Genomic DNA, 18,422 nt, shown 5'->3' with positions numbered 1-18,422 from the left:
TTTTTTTTCCCAAATACCTTCAGCCAGAATAAAAAGTGAATTTTGAGCATTGTCATTGTAATGAAGAATATGTGAAGAATAGTGAATTATATAAAACAAGGTTATTTTATGTGTTGAATTGATTGAAGGTCATTTTGATCACTCTTAAAATGTCCTGAAAAATAAGTAGCTAACAAGGGACAAAATTCAGTATTCTGTGACTTCAGTTTTTACAACTAGACTTCCTTCTCCCCTTCTTCATGTTTCCTACCACCCCAGATGTAAGCTAGAGAGTCCACTACCTCTATGGCAGATTTTTGAAGCTTGCAAGAGGTGGAAGTATAAGGGGAGAAATCAGACTCTATCCATTGATGGAAAGCATTTCATCAGTATAAGAGGTCAAATGACTATCACGCCTTCTCCCACTCCCACAAAATAAATCACAGGTAATTTAAGCCACTGCCATTTCCTCTTCAACTTTATTAAAAGCTGTCATAGATAATCCAGCTCTGAAAAGCTGAATTATCTATGACAGCTTTTAATAAAGTTATTTAATAAAGTTATTATTACTGCCTTTTGAACAGTAGCAGTTCATTGGCTACTGTCAGTCATGCAATGGAGTCCAGACAAGATACATGCGTGGATGAACTAATTCTACAGAGACACACTCAGCTAGAGGGAAGTTCTCTGAGAATGGGCTCCAGCATGAATCCAAAAGTTTGGAAGACTAAGCCTCTGGTCCAGGTGAACCAACCCAGATGGGATCCTGTAATCCTCCTTTATTGTAAGGTTACATTAGCAGAATCTTGCAAGATGAACATATTTCTCTCCCCCTCTCTTTTTAGCCTCTGGAAAACTAGGAAACTAGGAAGACTCCCTTCTGACGTGCTTCCTTCCCATGCTTTTCTTCCCACCTGCAGACTGAGCTGCTTCTTATCAGGCCTGCCTAGGCCGCAGGTCTTCCTTCTGCTTCCCAGGATCATTCTATTATACCAGGGGTTCTCAACCTTGGCAACTTTAAGACTTGTGGACTTCAACTCCCAGAATTCCTCAGCCAGTGCTGGCTGAGGAATTCTGGGACTTGAAGTCCACAAGTCTTAAAGTTGCCAAGGTTGAGAACCCCTGTATTATACCATTATAACCACTGATGATTTTTGACTATATTTTTTCTGAAGAGTTCTGCTGCTTTCCATAGAATGCAGGAACTTGAATTTAGGCAGGATTTTTCACAACTTCGCCTGGGCTTTATTCGGTTTATTGATGTTGTAAAATTATTCAGCTATTTTATGCCCAAGAAAATTGACAAAAATAACGTGTTCAAAGCAGTTACCTCAAACATCTTTACTTGTTTGCTTGTTTACTTGCATACTTACCCAGGCTCTATTCCTAATACAGGTAGTCCTTGACTTACAAGCATTCATTTAATGACTGTTTGAAATTACAACGGTACTGAAAAAAAGAAGACCGTTTTTCACACTTAAAACCGTTGCAGCATCACCATGGTCATGTGATCATAATTTGGATGCTTGGCAATTGGCATGTATTTATGGCGGTTGCAGTGTCCCGGGATCATGTGATCATCCTTTGCGACCTTCTGACAAGCAAAGTCAATGGGGAAGCCAAATTCACTTAACCACAGTGTTACTAATTGAACAACTGCAGCGATTCACTTAACAACTGTGGCAAGAAAGGTTGTAAAATGGGGCAAAATTCACTTCTTGCTTAGCACCATCAATTTTGGTCTCAATTGTGGTCGTAGGTTGAGGATTACCTATATAGGTTATAGATTTTAAAGGACATGTGCTAATAAGCAAATACCATCATTAGTGAAAAGTGGTTTAGACTGGGATGTAAGAAGTGAAGTCTCTAATCCATACGCCAGACTGGATATCATTTTGGATCTCCAGGGTTGCCATTCACAAATTTGTAAAGAAAGATGAGAACAATTGCAGATTTGCAATATCTCATCTAGTTTTGATCCAATTGATGCCCCCCCAAAAAAAATTAAATTACTTGACTCATTTTGTAAGAAATTGCTGTGATGAAAGGAGGAGATTGGTGGAATATTTAGTGAAATCATAACATTAGTATAGGTATGGGCAACTAGGGCCCATTTACAACCTGTGGACTTCAACTTCCAGAATTCCTGAGTTAATAATGTTGGCTCAGGAATTCTGGAAGTTGAAGCCCACAGGTCATAAAGGGACATAGTTGCCCACCCTGCATTAGTAAAACACTTGAACTTCATGAGAGCTTATGTCTTGACACCTCCCACTCAGAGATTCTGGAGAATCACAGCCATTCAGAGGGGACAACAGGGATTGTAAGCAAGGCTGTTGCTTTGTATGAACAACCCTAAGCTCTGTTATCTTGAGCATTCTACTAGCAAATACATCTTCTTAGAATAATACTCTGTTTTTATTCTTCCTATCTATCAGATCAGCTGCCCCAACCCTACTTCAGCTCTCATCTGTTGCTAGCATTTTTTTTTCTTAATTCCATGGTTAGCAGCCTTCAGATAATGGCTTTTTGAAATAAGATGCATCATCCATCTGCTTTGACTATTTCAGAATATTTTCCCTTGAAAAGTAAATGGGAGTAGGAGTACATTTTTATATTAAACTGATTAAGACATCAGCAAGAAAATGAAAAAGTGCTCTTGCAGTGACCCTCATATATTACTGAACAGGCAAGAGCATTGAGATTATCTTACACAATGAGTGAGAAGTTTAGCATAGATTCTGTGAATAAATGGGCATTTGGAAATGGATTTAAGACAAAAGAGATCCTGAGGCTGCCTTTTACATTATTAATCGCAGGTATTTGCATATTTGAGCTTTTAATTGGAGTTCCTGACAACCAAGGAAAGTTTTCAGACTGAAAGATTTTTGGCATAGTTATAAATTCTGCTATTAGCAAATTAAAAAAAACGATTAAAAAAGAAACAGGAATATTATTGATAATGAAAAATGTATCATTGTTGTCAACTATTTTTTCTATCTCTAGGAATCTGAAACTTAGCAAAAAGTCATAATGATTAATCATTTTTTAAATCTGGGATAAGAATGTGTGAATGTGGGTAATTCAGCTAGGGCCTTATAGTACGACCATCCATCCATCCAACCAAAACCAGAATTCTTAAATTTTAGGAATAAGAAAGAGCCAGACTTACTTCCTTTTTAAATATTTCTTTACACATAAATGTCTGAACAAATTATAGACATGCTTGCCAATTTCATATAAAGAGAATCTTTTCCATTGGTGTGAACTGATGACATGGCAGAGAGTTTTTGAAATTTGGCCGAGAGCTGCTTGTGACCCTTTTTCTAAGGAATCCTGAAGGCAGAAATGCTTTTGAACAGTGACCATCATCCTTTTAAAATATTTCCAGCTCTACAGAATATTGGAATAGAATTATGTAAAGGGCCTTGAGAGTCTTGTCAACTCTCCATCAACGGGATGACTTTCCAAAAACAGAATGGAATGTTACCAAATTTGGTGTGTGAAGGGGAAGCTGGAAAAAAAAAAGCTGAGTTTGAAAAGATCCGGTCAGGGCCTGCAAAGAAAAATAAACCCCCATACATCCCTATGGCAGAGATCATTGATAGTGGTTTAGAATATTAATTAATGTGCTATTTTTAAGCTCCCTCCCTTATGGTCATGGTAGGGGAAAATGACAAAAACCAAGTTCTGTATCTCTTTTTTGTTTCAAGTACATTCCACCTCTACATTTCTCTTTGCATTTTTGGAAATGTTGGCTTCTGTTGATAAATAACCTTCATGCTGTGACCTGCTCTTTCTTCTCGCAATCATTTGCTTTTTAAAAATTAGGCAGTTATATATTGGGCCATGTTTTAGTAGTTCATAGGATGGCTAGTATAGGTTCATTTGATTTTGAAGTGAGTACAGATTTTTGTCTGCCAAAGATCTAGTCCAGCGGTTCTCAACCTTTCTAATGCTGCGACCCCATAATACAGTTCCCCATGTTGTGGTGACCCCCAACCACTTATACATCACTGGGTGCCAGGGATGTGGCCAAAGAAAAGGGGGAAAAAATGGCAGACAGCCTTGTTTGGCGACCCCCGTGAAATGGTCATTCGACCCCAAATGGGGTCCCGACCCACAGGTTGAGAACCACTGATCTAGTCCGTAAGGCATTAGATCATTTCTATCAGTCCTCTTCCTCCCCCAGTCAGTTAGGGATATACTGGTTATAGCCGATAAATTCTGAGCTTTGTATGAAGCTAGAAAAGTATTATTAGGCATTAGACCTCTGTGCCCTTGTGGTATGAAAAAAAAAGCCTGTGGAATTCATAATTGCAGCAAGCATCTCCCTAATGGAAATCCTCAAGGGCATGAAATTTGTAAAACCATTAACTCTTGCAAAGCAATTTGTATGAATCCTTGTTAGCAGCATCATCCAAGATGATTATTTTGAACAGTCTCTGCACATCCGGCTCTGGAAGTAAAGTGCTTTGATGTGTATTTCTAATTAGCTGGGTTGTATCATAAGCAGCCGATGACTTCGACAATATCAATGAACACGGCAGAGAACTTACAGATTGTAAGTGTGCCTGAATTTAAGTAGTGTGGCTTTGTAGATTAATTTTAATCAGTTTTCCTATCAGTCTCTGTTGAGTGTCTATACTGTAAATGGTGCTGCTATATGCTTATCTCTAAAGAGCGGTGTTGACCTCTCCACTGTTCATTTGGGATTCCTTGGCAAGGGCTTTGTGTGTGATAACTTTCACAGAGACTATTTTTTTAAATAGTGTAGTATTATCTTCTAGGCTGTAAATCCTGGGGTTTTACATGGCTTAGAGTCAGAGCAGCCAAGTATAAGCATCTTAGATTGCCCAGTGAGGAACTGGTTTGAACGCGCCTTATTGAAAGCAATCTTTCCAGATGGCTGAGAATCATGAGACAAAAAGCTCTCACTCACAGGGCCACAGATTTCCATTCACTGTGGCATATGCAATCCTGTCACTGATAAATAAATTTCCCACTCCTAGATAATAAGTTGTAGTGTACAAGATGGAGCACAATAACCAAGCTCAATTGGATTCCCTTAAGATACATATGGAAGTATAATGCCTAAAAAAATCCAGCCATCCTGGATTTTGCCATCTGGGAATTATGGGTGTCTTAACATACTGGGAAAGGTAGAGCAGAACAGCCTGAAGAGAACTGGATATTAAACACCTGAGGCATGAAAAGACATTTTAACTGCAATTTATACTGTGGAAGAGGTGTTCATGCAGAGAGACTAGGTCTCTTGTAATAATGACATATGTGTTCCAACAATTATAATTCATTATGGTACTGATTGTGATTTGGGAATATTGCTTTATCGTTACTGATTGCAGATAGTCATCCTCTTTCCTAAGTTTTGAACAGCTACAGAGTGGCTACTTATTTCAGTCCATTCTCAGAATTAACATTAAGGGGTCCCACTATGTGTTGGATGAGAATTCCACCCCCCACCTCCCATTCTTCCCTCTCTCAACATGCTTGTTTTTGCTTTTGAAGTAGAGGCCACAGTGAAGTAGACACATGTCTGTGGTTCTGATACAGAAAATATTCTACTACTCTAAAAATAAAAGTAATCCGTGCTTCTATCAATTTTCTCCAATTGATGATCTGCATTATTAGATATGTCATGACAAGGAAATATCAGAGGTTATCATAAATACATCTCTCTTTTGGCATGCTTTCTGCCCGTAATTGCCTGTTGCATGGCATCTGGTGTCTGAATAATCAAATACAAATGCAACAGAGGGGAGCAACATATTGACACAAGCTGGTCTGTCAGTCTGTTTGTGGTGGCTGAATCAGGCTTCCCTTTGAATAATTACAGTACAAAGCTACTATCCAGCCCCTTCAGGATTTTAAGTGACAGACAATACTAAAGATAGTGCTAGTTTTGAAGTGGAAAAATGCTCATTAAACTAAACAAGATATAAATGTTCCTTTGGTGATTCATCCACTGCTAAAACAATACAATCAGTTCTCTACAAAGATCAGTCAGAGAACCAGCGTTTTCCTGTGATGAGGTCTGAGGAGAGCTAAACCCTAAACTTGAACTAACAAACCACAATTGTTCTGTTGACATGACATGAAATGCCAAAACCAATAAACCACGTGCTGATTTAATGTAATGACCTGGTTCATTCAAACATGCCAAAATGATGGCTCGTTTTCAAACAATATACAATCCATACACCAGACAACCTTCTGTTCACCAAGTCTAATATATTGCGTAAATCTACTTAGTGTTAGATGTCAGGCTGCGCAGTCACTCTCAAGTTAACATCTCTGAAAGATGTAGTTATGTATGAATGAATGTCTATGTGTATGTGTGAATCTATTCATCTAACAAGAATTTTCAGTGTGGCCTTCCTGTTTAGTTTTTGGTATGGAAATTGACAGAAGTTAATTTAAAAAAAAAAGAATACTTTTTTTTCAGACTCCAGACTCCAGAATCTCTGTTTATATCTGTCTGCAGTTGCCTTGTTGCCTTGTTTCTTTGTTCAATTTATTTCCCACATTTTCTTCAAGAGCTGAAGACAAATGTAGTGCTGCTTCCTCAGACAATAAATCTATGAAGTTAGTTGAGATGAGCAGAATTTCTTGCCCAAAGCCAGCCACTAGACTTTCACTGCTTAGAATGCTCTTGAACTTCAGTCAAGCCAATGCAGGTAGGGTCTACAGTAATGGTGTGCCCCAGCATGCTCCAGACTAGTATCCTTTTTCCTTTGAATCCTTCATGACAATTACAAAGCTGTAGTGCTCTATCTCTCCCTTCTCTTTGTGCAGCCTTTATTCAGGGTGAAATAAAAACAATCTTAAGAAAATAAGGAGGCACTGCTTAGTAGAACAGCTACTGTGCTTCAGAATGTGAAATTACAATAGAATTCTTTCCTTGTAAAATGATTTAGGGAGAAGCTAAAATATATGTGGTTAAGATAAGGCCTTAGTATGACGGAATAGGGAAGTTAATATTTGCATGCCATCCTGTCCCATGATCTTTAGACTATATTTACAGTTGATAATCTGAAGATGGGAAAGATCTGGGAGAAAACAGTTTAGGTTTTTTTTCTCACACTCAGCGTCTCACGAGAGGAAAAACAAAGTTAAAATGTACAAAGAGCAAGCAGGAAGAAATGTTGTTGGACCCAGAAAAGAAGGAAGCAAAAAAAAAAAAAAAAGGCTAGCAAGCATGAGCAATGAGATTAGGCTGTTTCAGACTATTGAAGAATTAGAGGAGCACTAAAGAAAAGTCAACATAGAGGTTTATACGAGAAGCAAATGTTAGATCAGTCTATGTAGCACAGGTTCCCAGAGGAGAAGGAGGAGGATCCAGAGACCCAAGAAAATTATCAAGATTGTACTAGCTGTGAAAGGTTTCCAGCTAAGTTGTAATTATAGCCCTTGATTAACTTTTTGGGTAATTTAACTCCTGACATAGATACGGATTAACATACAGGTCTTGTATGACTGAGCCCAAAATTTCAATTGCTAAACGAAACATTTCTTAAGTAAGTTTTGCCCCATTTTACAACCTTGCTTGCCACAGTTGTTAAGTGAATCACTGTAGTTGTTAAGATAGTCACACGGTTGTTGAATGAATCTGGCTTCCCATTGACTTTGCTGGTCAGAGGGTCACAAAAAGTGATCACATGACCCCGAGACACTGCAACCGTCATAAAGATGAGTCAGTTGTCAAGTATCTGAATTTTGATCAGATACTTGACAACTGGGAATGCTGCAATGGTTGTAAGTGTGAAAAATAGTCATAAGTCACTTCAGTGCCGTTGTAACTTCAAATGGTCACTAAACGAGCTGTTGTAAGTTGAGGACTACCTGTACTAATAGAACAGAAGTGTTACTGTTGCATGGAAGGAAATTTAACCTTCCTTAAAACAGAAAAGATAAGTCAGTCTCTAGGCTTGTCACTGTGGCAGAATAAGCCTCAGCTTCCTTGAAAAACAATTGTAGATTTATATCAAATATACACAAGCAACTCTGTGCATACCTAAACAGAAAAATAACAGACAAATGTAAATCAAACTGATAGTAAAAATATAATTAAAAACACACTACCAGGAATAATGAGAGCATGTTCTTCTTCTCCGTTTTCCTGAGAAGATAGACACTTTTATTAATTGTCCGTAGTATAAATAGGAAGATCCTAACCATATGTAACCTTGGAAAGATTGAAACTTTCTTACCCAAGGCAGCTAAACAAGGTTTATCTCACCAAACACAACAGTGACAGATTTATGCCTAATTTTTGCAATTAACTGCAAATGCAAATTAACAAAGGCAAATTGTAACTAATATTTTTAATTAGTAAATCCAAAATTCTCGCTACTAAGTATGTGTATGAGGACATAATTATATTTCAAATAATTATATTGTAATAAAATTTCACAAATAGAATAAGTTAATCTGTGAATATCCAAATTCCGTGATATCACAATTACAATGGAATATATTTTATACTAATAGAAGAGAATGTACTGTGGAGTCCTTCCTTGGTGCTCTCTAAGCTTGGTGGTTTTCTTGCAGACATTATATAACCCAACTAGGTAACATTAGTTTTATCCCAAAGGTGTTGTTTCTAAAGGGCAACTGAACATTCTTGTTTTTTTCCTTTGAAAACATTTCGAATCTCATCCAAGAGGTTTCTTGAATTCTAACTGACTGATGGGGAAGGAGTGAAAGATTGGCTGGGAATGACTAGTGGGGAATCAGTGATTTGATCTTTCTTGATCTGGTTGTCTAGTTTCTGTATTGGATTGGTATTCACCACGATGCAAGTTTCCTTGTGTTCCAATAACTTGTGGCTTTTTGTATATATTGTGATCTTCCCATAACTGTGGTTTGACCTTTGTCTGTTAGTAGGATGATGATAGATTGGTTCTTCTTTAGATTTTTGAGGGCTGCTCCATCCTCTGAGTTGGTTCTGTTCTTGTCTCCTTTTGGTATGTAATATGGTTGTTTGTCTTATGCTTTCTTGGATCTCTGTGGGAGGTTCTGTCCTTTTAAATGCTCCTTCTAGGGCTGTAAAGAATTCTAGTTGATTGGGATCATCTGTGTTGAAGTTAAAGCTTTTCTGTAGAATATTGTGTTCTGCAGTACATATATCTTGCAGACATAATTGGTAAAATAGGGGTAGAGTGGTTTTGCTGAGAAAAGACTAGTCATACAGTAGTAATCATCAAAGGGTATCCACAAGGTCCTACTGCTTTTATGAAAATGAGCACACTATCACTCTACAAATTCTACCACTTTGGGGACGAATGTGTGATATTATGATACACTTACAAAAGCAGCACAGCCCTGCTTTCACAGATCAGACCTGTTTGATCAGCACCTGCAACATAACACCCCAGACTTAACAATTGTCGATAAGAAAGACAAAAAAGTCTGGATAGTGGATGTGGCAGTGCCTGGAGATAGCAGAATAGAAGAGAAAGAACTGGAGAAGATAACAAAATACAAAGACTACAAATAGAAATAGAAAGACTGTGGCAAAAGCAAGCAAGGGTAGTACCAATAGTCATAGGCTCCTTGGGTGCAATCCCAAAACAACTGGAGCACCACTTGAACACCATTGGCATTGACAAATTCGCTATTCGTCAATTGCAAAAGGCAGCCTTATTAGGAACTGCTTCCATCCTGCGACGATATCTGTAATACCATCAAACATCCACATCTGCCTATCCCAGGTCCTGGGTAAGGACTCGATAGGTGGACAAAATGCCAAATCCAGTCTGAACATCTGGCTGACTGTGTGATGATCGATAATAATAATAATAGTTGGAAGGAACCTTGGAGGTCATCTAGTCCAATCCCCTGCTCAGGCAGGAAACCCTATACTATTTCAGACAAATGGCTGTCCAGTCTCTTCTTAAAAACTTCCAATATTGGAGCATTCACATCTTCTGGAGGCAGATTGTTCCACTGATTAATTGTTCTAACTGTCAGGAAATTTCTCCTTAGTTCTAGATTGCTTCTCTCTTTGGTTAGTTTCCATCCATTATTTCTTGTCTTCTCTTCAGGTGCTTTGGAAAATAGCTTGACTCCCTCTTCTTTGTGGCAACCCCCGAGATATTGGAACACTGCTATCATGTCACCCTCGTCCTTCTCTTCATTAAACTAGACATACCCAATTCCAGCAACCGTTCCTTATATGTTTTAGCCTCCAGTCCCCTGATTATCTTTATTGCTCTTCTCTGTACTCTTTCTAGAGTCTCAACATCTTTTTTACATCGTGGGTGACCAAAACTGGATTTAGGGTGAACATACTATAATGTTTTTTGTCAGCTTAAAAAAACCTGATCATGTATCCTGAAAGACAGTGGCGCACCATTTGCTATTAATCATCTCAGAAGGAGGCAGTGCAGTCAGTAATTCGTTCTGTCATCTTGTAGATTTCAGACTTCGTGTCCTGGTTTTAAAAGGCTTATTCCTCATTAACAGAGTTCAAAAAACATTCCACCTCATTTAAAAAGCCACAAACTTTAACTACGACCATATAAGGCCATGGCTTGCTGCGGATCTTTAAAGCAAAACATTATTCAAATTTTCTTGGAATGCCCAAATATTTAACAATGAACTTACAACAGTTCATTGACTAGTCAAAGTTACAACGGCATTGAAAAAAGTGACTTATCATGACCATTTTTCACACTTATGACTGTTGCAGCCATCCCCATGGTCACGTGATCCAAATTCAGATGCTCGGCAACTGATTCATATTTATGTCAGTTGCAGTGTCCTGGGGTCCTGTGAACAGCTTTTGCGACCTTCTGACAAGCAAAGTCAATGGGGAAGCCAGATTCACTTAACAACTGTTGCTAGAAAGGTCGTAAAATAAGGCAAAACTCACTTAACAAATGTCTCTCACATAAGAACATAAATTATCTGTACTTAATAATTGGGATCCGTAAGATCCAATATTGAGAAATATTCTTCCTCTCGCCAACAGCCCACTCCCTCCCCTCTCAAGTTATTCGGGAAGACCCCCAAGATCTAGAGAGAATTTTGTGGAGCACAGATGGCTCGAGTGGAATGAGAGGGCTCAAAAGTTGCTATCTAAGAAAAGTACTTGAAACTCCCTCCACTAAATGTCAACATTTAGCTTTGGTGTTAGTTAATATTTGGGCAGGAGACCACAAGAAAATTTGGCACTTGGAAGAGACTGGAAAATCAACAAAACATCCCAAAAGAAACAATAGCAAGCCATTTTAGTATTGTGGCCAAGAGAACAACATTGAAATGATTGTGAACTCAACAGGCACAAGCCTTGATTAAAATGAAAATTTATTTACAGAACAATTCTACTTATACATACAGTAAGCAACATCGAGGTTAGCAGGATTACACCCAGATAAATGAGCAGGGATTTGCAGCCAGATTCCAAGTACAATAGTTCATGGCCTAAATAAAACTAAGTATTTATAGCAGCTATAAATAACAGCTATTAATTTTGTTAGAGTCTGTTTATTAATTGCATTTCTAAACTGCCTTGATAGCATATTTCCATGGGCAGTGTACAAAACTGTTAAAAATACACAATATCAAATACAGTTTTACATGAGCATTGTCTATTATTATCTAAAATAAATAATTTAGAGAATAATTGCAACAATTCACTAGATCAGGAAAGTTTCAGATTTTAACATCTAATTTTTGAGCACAAACAAAAACCTATATTACATTAACAGCAATATGTCTATGTCCATCTTTGTCTTTTTTATCATTTGCAAAAGACAAAAATAATATGTAGTTTAGATCTGTAACTATTGCAACCTGTTAAATGATTGCCATTACTTGAAATAATGTTTCTTCAGAAGATTGATTGTGCCAATACATAATATCAATATGTAAAAATATTTTAAATTTATTGGTTTCATTTTAACATCTTCAGGAAATTAATTAGATTAAATTAAAATATTTAAGCAGACAATATCAAATAGACAATTTATTAATTTACTTATAGTTTTGCTAATACCTGTTTACGTTGCTTTAATATTTCCGTAGCCTGAGTTAACTGGCTACCTGAAGCCATACTTTAGTTATGGCTTACTGAACAAATTATATTTGCTCAAATTCATGTAGTATACAGAATCATAAATTATGATTTAAAATCACACTGAATGATTTTACATACACAAAGGTCAATCCGTCGTCAGTTTAATGTTGTTGAATAGCTGAATCACAGTAAGACAACTTTCTGTTCATTTATTTGAAATTAAATTTAGAAGCTCTTCACCAAAGCTGAACCCTATCATGAAATGTAAGGCAGATGCAAGAAGGAAGAGATGATCCATATATAACTTTGATGCATATATAGAAATGCTTGTAAGTGTTACTAATTGGAGTCATTCATCAAAAACCTAGTGTGTTTACTTCCACAAGTCATCATGTAGAAATAGGTATACATGGTCAAATTCATGTTTGATAGGTGGGCCAAGATTGAAGTATTTCCAGAAAACATCAGTGTAGAAATGGTATTTAGAAATGCATTTTAAGCATATATTGTACATTTACGATACTGTATTCAACATATTTCTAAAGATCAACAAACAAACATTGAATTAAAATGGTGTTTCAACAAAGGCATTATCTCTAGGGCATAAGACTCTGTAAAGTGATTTTGAAAGCATATCCTAAAAAGGCATCCATGTAGTCCTATATTTTACTGTAACAATTCAATTACAAGGCCCTAATGTCTGATTAAACAATAATGTATAATAATAAAGGATTAGCCAGATTCTCTGTGGGTGAGTAATTAAGATTTTGTCTAGGAAAAACATAAAAATCTTTAACCATTATTCCATCTACATTCTGGGACACTCATAATTACCATATTTTATAGCTGATTTGAAAAAACTCATCTGGTTCAAAAGGATTCAGAAAAAGGTATAATAACACCAAAAGTTCATTGATTGGCAGGTAGGCAATTATTTATAAATTATAAGCAGTGTGCAATAGGAGTAACAATTATCAAAAGAACAGATCACATTAACAACTCTACATGAGTAGCCAGATGCTATTCTACAGAGTTCGGACTCTACTAGGAATTGAATTCACAGACCTTTCCACTTGGGTGACAGTACATTAGCTTTCATCACTACTTGAGTCCTGGAAGTCGGTGGTTTGCAGGAAGAGCTTATAGGGATGCTCTTAGAATGGTATATACAGTCCATCTTCCTATATGCTCTCAGAGCGAAGAGATGTAGATGTTATAGGTCTATTCTTAGAAGATGTTTATAAAACATAACCTGCTTTGTCTTTCTCTCCTACTCATATGATCTTTGCAGCTGGTGTCCAACATCCTCATCTTCATCTGCACAAACATTGTAGGAGTGTGTACACACTATCCAGCTGAGGTGTCCCAAAGACAGGCCTTTCAGGAAACAAGGGAATGCATTCAAGCTCGCCTACATTCTCAGAGGGAAAACCAGCAGCAGGTAAGTGATAATAATGATACGTTTAGCAATGAAAATGTAAAATTTCTACAGTCTAGCCCAATAGATCTAGAAGCTTTAATATCCTTACCAGATTAGCAAAGTCAATTATTTGTAGCCAATTGAAACTTGGCTTCAACTTTGGGTGAATCCATAGGGAGGAGAAGGGTCAAACTGCAAAGGTGGTGGGCATGCCAATTGAAGTCCCACTCTTTTTAACATGCCAACTGAAGTCCCACTCTTTTTGTACATGCACTGGTGTGGCATGCATGTACAAAAATGCTGGGTCTTTGATCAAAATGTTGTACCTGCCATCTTGCATTCATGTTGGGTGAAAAGCCAAAACGTGTTACAGTAATGTGCTGGAAACCATAACAACTGGCTTCATTACTACCTTAGCCCTGTTGTGCCCTAAGTGTTGTGGCATCTGTGCTCTCAAACCAGCTTGCAAAATTCCACAAACTTTTTAACGATCAGTTTTTGTGAGCTGATACAAGCTATCACAAAGCATAAGATGCCACAGAAGAACAATTTCATAGGTAAACAAATATTGTGAGCCTTCTAACCTCTTACATTTGATTATTTCTCTGTCTGTTTTCAACAATCAGGGGCTTCTCTAAACAGCTGCCTAAGCATTCACTCTTACAAAGCCAGGGAAGACTATAACAAATGTCTAAAACTATAAAAAATGTCTAAATGCTTCCAACTAGCAGTTTCAGTTTTGAGAAACACTGTTAAGGAATGCTAGCTATATAGAATGGTTGAAATCAAGGCAAAATATGGAGAACTAGGAAAAAGTGGTCAGATCTGTAAAATAAAACCCACAAATCACTACAGACAAGCTGCTGTGAGGGTTAGTTGACACTAAAACATATGTCTGCAGTATAGTTTGGCTTATAAAACAGTACTCTGAATGGAGTGTTGATAAAAGGAAACCTTGCCACTTATCTCCTCACAAAAGCCATTGTTTAAAGCATGCAAAAGAAAATCTTGATAAGCCTGAAATATTTTAGAAAAAGTGCTTTGAACTTTTGAAATAAAATTGTGTTTGTTCAGAGCCACACAAGATGCATTTGGAGAAAAAGGATGATATATTCCAAGAAAATAAATCTTTCAATTATACTATGGTGTTGGTTGGGGGGCTCTGTTATATTGTGGGGTATTGTGGCAGTCCGTGACACAGGAAATATTGGAATGAAAAATGGATTGAATGATAGTTTGGAGTCAAATTATCAATGTGTGCCAGAAATAATGGTCCCACCGTCAGTGAAAAAATTGAAATGGAAAAGAGATTGGATATTTCAGTAAGACAACAACCCAAAATGCACTTTCCAATCAAATATGAAATATTTATAGGAAAGAAAGATAATGACTTTCACAATTCCCAGACTTGAGCATCCTTGAAAAGATGCATGCAAGGAGGCCAGGGAATGATTTTAAGCTAGCAAGGGAGAGTTGGGAAAAAATGGCAAGGAAGAGTGGGGAAAGCTTTCAAAATCAAGAACAGAAAGATTCTAAGCTGGCTAAAAGAAACTATTATTTTGAAAGCCATTATTCCTGCCAAATGATCCTCATGAAATACTGACTGGAGGGGTGTCAAAACTTCTGCACCAGCCATATTTGCTATTTTCTTACTTTGATTCTGTAAACAAATGCACATAATGTCAATATCCAGGTATGTAGAACTTCGCTGTAGTTAACTTTGTAGAGGTTGTGACAGTTTCTGTTCACCTATTGGAACATAAAATTTCACGCCTACGTTTTTGCAGGTGACTATATGTTATAGCATACAAAGAAAAAGAAAATCAAGAAGTGGACCTAAGTAATGACTTTTTTCTCCTTCATAATACTTGCTGTTACCTATGTTCTTATGGCTATATAGACAAAACCTCGCTAATATAAGAAAGTGGACTTGTAGCCACATAAGAAAGTTGAAATTTCACAACTGAATTGGGGACTAAGGCCAGCTGGCCATCCAAACTGTAACTGGAGGAAACCCCTTTCTGTATGACATCCCTGATTTGCTTATTGACTAAGTGGAATAGAATCTTAGATGACTTGATAAGGGCGGGCTTTATGGGAAATACATTTGGTTCTCTGTTTCCATCACAGAATAACAGTTTCATTTTGCTAGCATGATCTTCAAAGAGAGACATGTTTGTGTTGTAAATTGAAGCAAGAGCAGGTGTTTTATTTGGTTTATCTGTCTGATTCCACAGGAGCGTCTCCTGCTTTCTGTACTGCCTCGCCATGTTGCCATGGAGATGAAAGCTGACATTAATGCCAAAAAAGAAGATATGATGTTTCATAAAATTTATATCCAGAAACATGACAATGTCAGGTATGTGCAGAGGGAAAGGAGTGGGATTGGATCCATTACTCAACATAGCAATTCTATAAAAAGGAAGGAAATGGGGGAGACACGCATGTCCTCTGCTGAATCTTTGTATTCCCATCCCAGAGGTACACAACTCTTCCCACACTATGAGGGTCTGCTTGTGGTGTTTGAATGGCATGCTAGTGCCAAAGTAGATAAAGGAAGCACATGAAGTATGTTGAATGTGATTATTTCCTATGTGTTTAATATTTTCCATCTTCTATCACATTAAAAATTACAAGTTGGTTAGGAATTTTAAAAGGACTTTAGATAGCCATATTCAAGACTTTGGAAGACTTTAGGTTACACATTCCCAGGCTACACTTTTTTATTTCAAAATAGAACATAGGCACAACTGTTTTCAAGAGTTCTTCTTTGGTGTGTCTTGTTAATTCAGAACACTTAGATGTCTCTTGCAGAGAAAAATTGCATGGGAAGACCAGAGCAATATTGGTTAGTTTTGCTTAAATACTACAGTGGCTGAATTCATACAATACAGCTTACTAAGTTAAAACCAAACTGAGTCATAAACCTGTGGCTTTGATAACTTGAAGTTGAATGAATTGGTATTGTATTTACTAGTTTTCTCTTTCCCTAATTCATGGACTGGAGAAATTGGGGGAGGGGCAGGGGGCACTGGGGGAAACAGAATGTTTGTTGCTATCGATATTATGTAAAAGATCACACAGGAGCAGGGTATGCATGTTTCATGTGGCTACATTTGGGTGGCTTGTAGACCTTTATCTTATACATTTAACCAGTGGTGGAATTCAAATCCCTGAACAATTGGTTCTGTGCGTGGATGCAGGCCTAGGCCTCCCAGGCCTAGAATGGTCTTCCAGAAGTGGCATCCCCGCACTTCCAGCAGGCCATTCTAGGCCTGCGAGGCCTCCTTCAGGCCTCCCAGGCCTAGAATGGACTTCCAGAAGCGGGGTACATTCAGCCAGTTCTCTGAACTCAACAAAATTTAGCTACCGGTTGAATCCCATCACTGCATTTAACCAGCAAAATCCATTTAAGATGTGAAATGCTGAGGAATTTCTCTATGAAAGAAGTAGAAAGGGAAAACCTGACTCCATAGCTCGTTTTACTTTTCAAGGTTTGAATCTCCTTGACTTGGGTGGTAAGCAGGAGATGTTTTTCTTGTCTAGCAAGCAGTGATTGTATCCTTTATCCGTCTGAGTATCTTAATTTGTAAAACGCTAAAACTAGAATGTTTGGTTTTAACTGGCCAGATTCCAAGGAAGCAGATGAAGAAGTTCTGTACCAGCACACAAATAGAAATGCTTGAATTTACTGTTTTAGTCTCATCAAACTGTCTGAAAAGAAATCAGCTGAAGTCAAAATAGCACAGCATGGCTCATCAATGTGTTACTGTTTACGCTTTTGAATTAGAAATAGCCTGCCCTAATTGGTGTGGTTAATGCCAGATTGCCAACTGTTTGAGACTTTTATGCTGTATTTGAAATTAGACCACCAACATCAGAGCCTTTAGATAGCACCATCACTGCTTTTAAATCATATTTATGGATGCCAGAGAAGCAAACAACTGCTTTTAAGAGGGGGAACTTGCTGAAAAGCAGGGAGATGAGAACATGGTTGTTCATAGGCCATTAGAAACAAAATAGCTGAGAAAGATAATATTAGCCAGAATAATGGCTTCAATATAAACTGATGAAATTATTATTATATTTAGATAGTTATGCTAACAATAAAATAATAGCTCTTAGAAAATGCTTGACTCTTAACCATCCAAAGGATAAAATTTACAACTCAAATAAAGTAAGATGTGTGTGTGTGTGTGTGTGTGTGTGTGTGCACGCACATGCACTATTCCTGCTCATAGAGAACTTATCTTAGTCTACATATGCAGATTTGTATGTTGCAATGTGACCAAATGCTTTTGATGACTAGGGTTGTTTCTGAGGCAGTCAAGGATATAAGTGGAAATTTCTAATTTCATCCTTCTCATCTTACAGGCTTAATGTAACCCAAAGAACTAATATGGGCTTTTAAGAAGTTGCAATGTCAGTAGGTTTTGTTGCAGTGAGGTATAAATGATTCTTCAGAGATTTAAGTTTATCCAGTAGAAAAAAAACCTGTTGATGTATGGTCACCTATGTAAATAATGGAGGTTATGTGATTTTTAATACATCATTCAGTACATTATGTAAGCATAGGTTGAAGTAGATGATCTAGCTTAGATTCAATCACCCTAATAATTTATTTAATGTTCAAATTACTTTTTTGCAGAAAAAAAAGTCTTTAGTTTTTTATTCAGAGGAAAACTTTGAATTGTTAGAGTAGTAACTTTTCAGTAATTTGAACAAATGTCCAGAAGCCAGATATCTGCCCAATTATATGTCAATTCTTCTTTTGTCAGTTGTTACTTCTGTGGAATCATTGTAATTTATTTCAAATTCTGAACTTTGGGAAGAGAATAACAAGCTAAATATGTGCATTTAGTTTTCATGGCAATGCTGTGAAACCCACGTCCATGTATGATGAGTGGTCCTGGCACATAACATCCCAAAACAAGTGCTACATAAAGATTGAACTCTCCACTCTGGACATCCATTTTCCTA

The 18,422-nt window shown here is 37.3% G+C and overlaps 1 protein-coding gene across 1 annotated transcript in view; it reads left to right on the top strand.

Annotated features, from left to right (window-relative positions):
- Window positions 1–18,422, top strand: part of ADCY5 (adenylate cyclase 5) — a 233,614-nt gene that overhangs the window by 134,011 nt on the left and 81,181 nt on the right. Inside the window, exons 2-3 of the mRNA XM_039351971.1 lie at window positions 13,314–13,463; window positions 15,680–15,801. Coding sequence (XP_039207905.1) covers window positions 13,314–13,463; window positions 15,680–15,801 — 272 coding nt within the window. The remainder of the gene's footprint in view (window positions 1–13,313; window positions 13,464–15,679; window positions 15,802–18,422) is intronic.

The sequence above is a fragment of the Crotalus tigris genome, unplaced genomic scaffold (assembly GCF_016545835.1).
Source record: "Crotalus tigris isolate CLP2741 ecotype Arizona unplaced genomic scaffold, ASM1654583v1 scf7180000018394.372285, whole genome shotgun sequence".
Taxonomy (NCBI): domain Eukaryota; kingdom Metazoa; phylum Chordata; class Lepidosauria; order Squamata; family Viperidae; genus Crotalus; species Crotalus tigris.
The sequence above is the reverse complement of the archived record's forward strand: the minus strand, read 5'-3'. Positions and strand labels throughout refer to the sequence as shown.